The 4,157-nt window shown below is 33.5% G+C and overlaps 1 protein-coding gene across 1 annotated transcript; it reads left to right on the top strand.

Annotated features, from left to right (window-relative positions):
- The first annotated feature begins 1,252 nt into the window (after positions 1-1,252).
- On the top strand, positions 1,253-2,086 carry LOC111692998 (general transcription factor II-I repeat domain-containing protein 2B-like). The gene has a single exon (XM_023457138.1). The coding sequence runs from the start codon at positions 1,253-1,255 to the stop codon at positions 2,084-2,086; it is 834 nt and encodes a 277-aa protein (XP_023312906.1).
- The last annotated feature ends 2,071 nt before the right edge of the window (positions 2,087-4,157 follow it).

Genomic DNA, 4,157 nt, shown 5'->3' with positions numbered 1-4,157 from the left:
CTTTTCAGACACAGTATAATCAATCTCATGAGTTTGCTTTGTGGATTCGAAGGCTTGCTTTTATTCCAGTGGAATCAGTAGCTGATCAGTTTGACACCCTTATTGAAAATGAGGACTTTCCTGAAAATGGAGTGGCCATCGCTGATTATTTTGAAGACTGCTAGATAGGACGATGAAATAGAAGACAAAGGCGAGCTCCCCTATTTGCTGTTGAAATGTGGAATGTATATGATAGAACATTAAACGATCGTCACAGAACAAATAATAGCGTTGAAGGCTGGCACCGGGGCTTTCAAAGTACTTGCGGTAATTTATTTCCAAACATATACCAATTTATAAATGGACTAAGAAAACAACAATCGCTACACAGATATGAAATATCCCAATTATTGTTAGGTGTAAAACAAAACTAAACCAAAAATATGCCATAATTGCTAAAAGAATTAAAAATATTGTACAAAGTTATGGTAGGATAGATAATATGGACTATTTGATAGGCATTGCTAATAATTTTGAATTTTAATAAAAATAGTTATTTTAAAATTGGCTTCATTTTTATTTACTAACATTATTGGGGGCTAACAAGTCGGGGGCAAAACGGTACGGGGGCGAAACGTCCAAGGGCGAACCGACGGGGGCAAAACAGTGGGAGCTAAACGCTGGGGGCGAAACGTCATATAACCGTAAATTAATTAAGTATATATTAAATGTATGTTTAATTTAATATTTTCTTTATTTTTGTAGAATTACCAATTATGTTTCAATATTTACTTTTATTCATCTTTACAACACCAATCTTGATTATATGCATATTAAATATATACCTACTACATTACATTTGACCAAACTTGTATAAAATAATAGGAGAAAAATGTGAGCGAACAACTACAAAAAGATCTCGGCCGGTGCGTTGCTTTTTCGCTACAACTTGACGAGTCAACAGACATTGCTAACACTGCACAATTACTTATTTTCATTCGGATGATTTCTCTACGACAGAAGAATTGATTTCCTTGAAAGGAAGAACTCGTGGCCTCGATATATTTACAGAATTCAAAGATTATACTGGCAAGATCTGCCTTTGTATAAGCTTGTATCAATAACGACTGATGGGGCTCCGCCAATGATAGATATTCATAATGGTTTTATTTCTCTTTGTCAGAAACACGAAGACTTTCCAGACTTTATTAGCTACCACTTCATAATTCACCAACAAGTCCTGGCTAGTAAGTGGCTAATCATAAAACATGTAATGGATATTTGTTTCAAAATTGTAAATTCAACAAGAGGCAAATCTCTTCAAAGACGGCTCTTTAACTTGCGACTAGATGAAAAAAAAACAGATTTAGCATTACATACCGACGTAAGNAGAGGCAAATCTCTTCAAAGACGGCTCTTTAACTTGCGACTAGATGAAAAAAAAACAGATTTAGCATTACATACCGACGTAAGATGGTTGAGCCGAAGCAAGTTTTTGCAAAGATTTAGAGATTTGTTCGACGAAATAATCAAATTTCTTGACGAGAGGGGTGATAACTATCAGCAATTGCAAGACTTAGACTGGCAATGTGATTTATCATTTTCAGCCGATTTCACTGGAAAACTTAGCACATTAAATCTGGAACTACAAGGCAAGAACAAAACAGTATCGGATATGGTGAGTTCTATTGAAGCGTTCAAATATCAAGCAGCATCTATGATAGTTGATCTTGAAAAGAAAAAGTTTCAACGATTTACGAACATCAAAGATTATATGGAAAAGCACCCTAACTATGTTTTTAATCCTGATAAGTACAATTCAGAAATTAAAACAGTGGTATCCGATTTCGAAATCCGCTTCAGTGATTTTAGGAAAATTGAGAAGTTGGTGGAATTCATCAGTTATCCATTCAATGATGCCATTATTGACACTTATGAAATGTCTAAGAAATTTGCAGAAACGTTTCAAATGGACCACATTTCACTTGAAAATGAAATTATTGCTTTGCGTTGCGATCTGTTTCTGAAAGCAAGGTCAGGGCTCATGTTTAGATTTCTGGCCATTGGTTTCCAACGAGAAATACCCAAATTTAAAAAGATGTGTTGAACAACTGCATTCGTGTTTTGGATCAACATATTTATGTGAATCAGCATTTTTGTACTTTAAACAAACGAAAAATAAGCACCGTTCTCGCTTGACTGACGCTCATACGTTGGATTCTTTAAGGTTGGCAATTTCCAGCTACAAACCTAACTTAGCTAAACTACCGAACTACCCGGTCACACAAAGTTTTTTTAAAAGTACACCTCACCTATACCGATAATACATAGTATAAAAATATTGAATATAAGCACCAGTACTACATTTATTTACGATTTGCATACATAATAAGCTTTTATTACTCTCTTTCATTTCTAAACAGACTATAGCCCTATTTCACATGAAATAGAAGAGCTTCCGTTGGTCGAAACTGCCAAACAGCAAATGAATTTGCAACGGAATATTTGTTGAAAGCTCAAAATCTTACAGAGAAAAGAATATAAAGTGGATACCTAAAAGGAAATGCCATCGACTATTCAGGCTTTACCAACTGCCTAGTTCTCAAGTAATAAATTTGCCCTCTCTACTGGAAATATTTTCAAAGCACTTTACAGATAACTTGCTGCAGTCTTGTGCAGAAAAAAACAAACTTGTATGCCGTTCAAAATTCAGTAACTAATGTATCTGAACTCAAGACATTTTTTGGAATCCTTTTGGTGATGGGAAAGGGTTGTCCAAAAGTTCGCATGTACTGGGAGCCAAATTTTGCGATTTCCCTAATAACTGATAATATGTGGGTCAGTCGGATTTTCAAACTTAGGAATGCCATTCAATTTCTGGACAAAGACTTTGGAAAATTCGGCCTTTGTATAACGCTATACGAGAAAGATGTAATAGTTTGGATCCCGAAGAAGTTTACAGCGTCGATGAACAAATTGTTCCGTTCAAAGGAGCTCTAAACATCAAGCAATACATCAAGAACAAACCAACAGAGTGGGGAGTAAAATGATTTTTATTGTGTGGAGTGTCTAGAACAATGTATTCTTTATCAGGGTGTTCTCAGTGAATTAATTATTTATTTTTACACTAAGAAATAACTTTTTTTAGTCTGACCGCAACATTTTCCTTGAAGTAAATAAAATATATATAAATTAAGTACTCTCTCTTACTCTTTTTAAAAGGCTAAGTGAAGCTATTTTTTGGGTTCGCTATATTTAACCGTGCAAACTGTTAATCTAACAGTTTTTTTTCTCGATGTAAGTGTAAGCACAAAAAAATTATAATTAATAACTTAAATAAGCATTTAACTTTAACAAGACGTTTTATGTTTAAATGTATTTGTCTTATTTGATTAATTAGTGTAAAAATAAAATTTCCGTAAATTTTAAGTTCCACCCGCTGAGGTTCAGATTCAGGAAATTATCCTAGAAAGGAAGTATCGTCCAGGAAACGATACAGATGCACTGAAAATTGGAAAGTAAACGATGCTAAGAAAAAAAGAAATTTAGGAGAAGAGTATGAATCATGTAGAATAAAAAAAATTATCAAAGCGCGACAAATGAAGGAAAATTGTAAAACTGTAGATTAAAATGTTATGAAAGAGCAGCAAAGAAGTACAATTTTTCAAACATTCTGGTAACTGGGAAATCACAATAAACATATGGATTTCTTAACAAAGCACGTTAAACGACAGGCTACAAAAGTGTGTACTGTGAAATATAAAAGTGAAACATCTCAAGGAAGCTATTTTTTTACAAAATCGGTGAACCAGTCAGCATTATTTATAAAACTTTGGATATTACGGATATGTGGATCCGGTCAACATTACAGAAAATGAATAAAAGTCAAATAGAAATTGTTTGCAACTTTGACACTTCTTTTTTTAATTCAAATATTTGGAAGTTGACATTACATTCGGAAGATATTATCGCTTATGCAGCTGGATTTGTTATTAGAAAAATGAAGAACGAAATTAAATGTGCTAGCTGTTTAAACATTTTGGAAACAAATCAAACATTTTCAAAACTTACCATTTGCAAATTTCCGGAAAGTACCCTTAGAGTTTACATAAACTGTGAATCACATAAAACTAATTATTCATAGAACATTCCAAACCCGTCTTCAAAATATTGCAAAG

This window comes from Anoplophora glabripennis, unplaced genomic scaffold (assembly GCF_000390285.2).
Source record: "Anoplophora glabripennis isolate ALB-LARVAE unplaced genomic scaffold, Agla_2.0 scaffold6168, whole genome shotgun sequence".
NCBI lineage: Eukaryota > Metazoa > Arthropoda > Insecta > Coleoptera > Cerambycidae > Anoplophora > Anoplophora glabripennis.
Note: the sequence above shows the minus strand (reverse complement) of the source record. Positions and strands in the feature narration are given on the sequence as shown.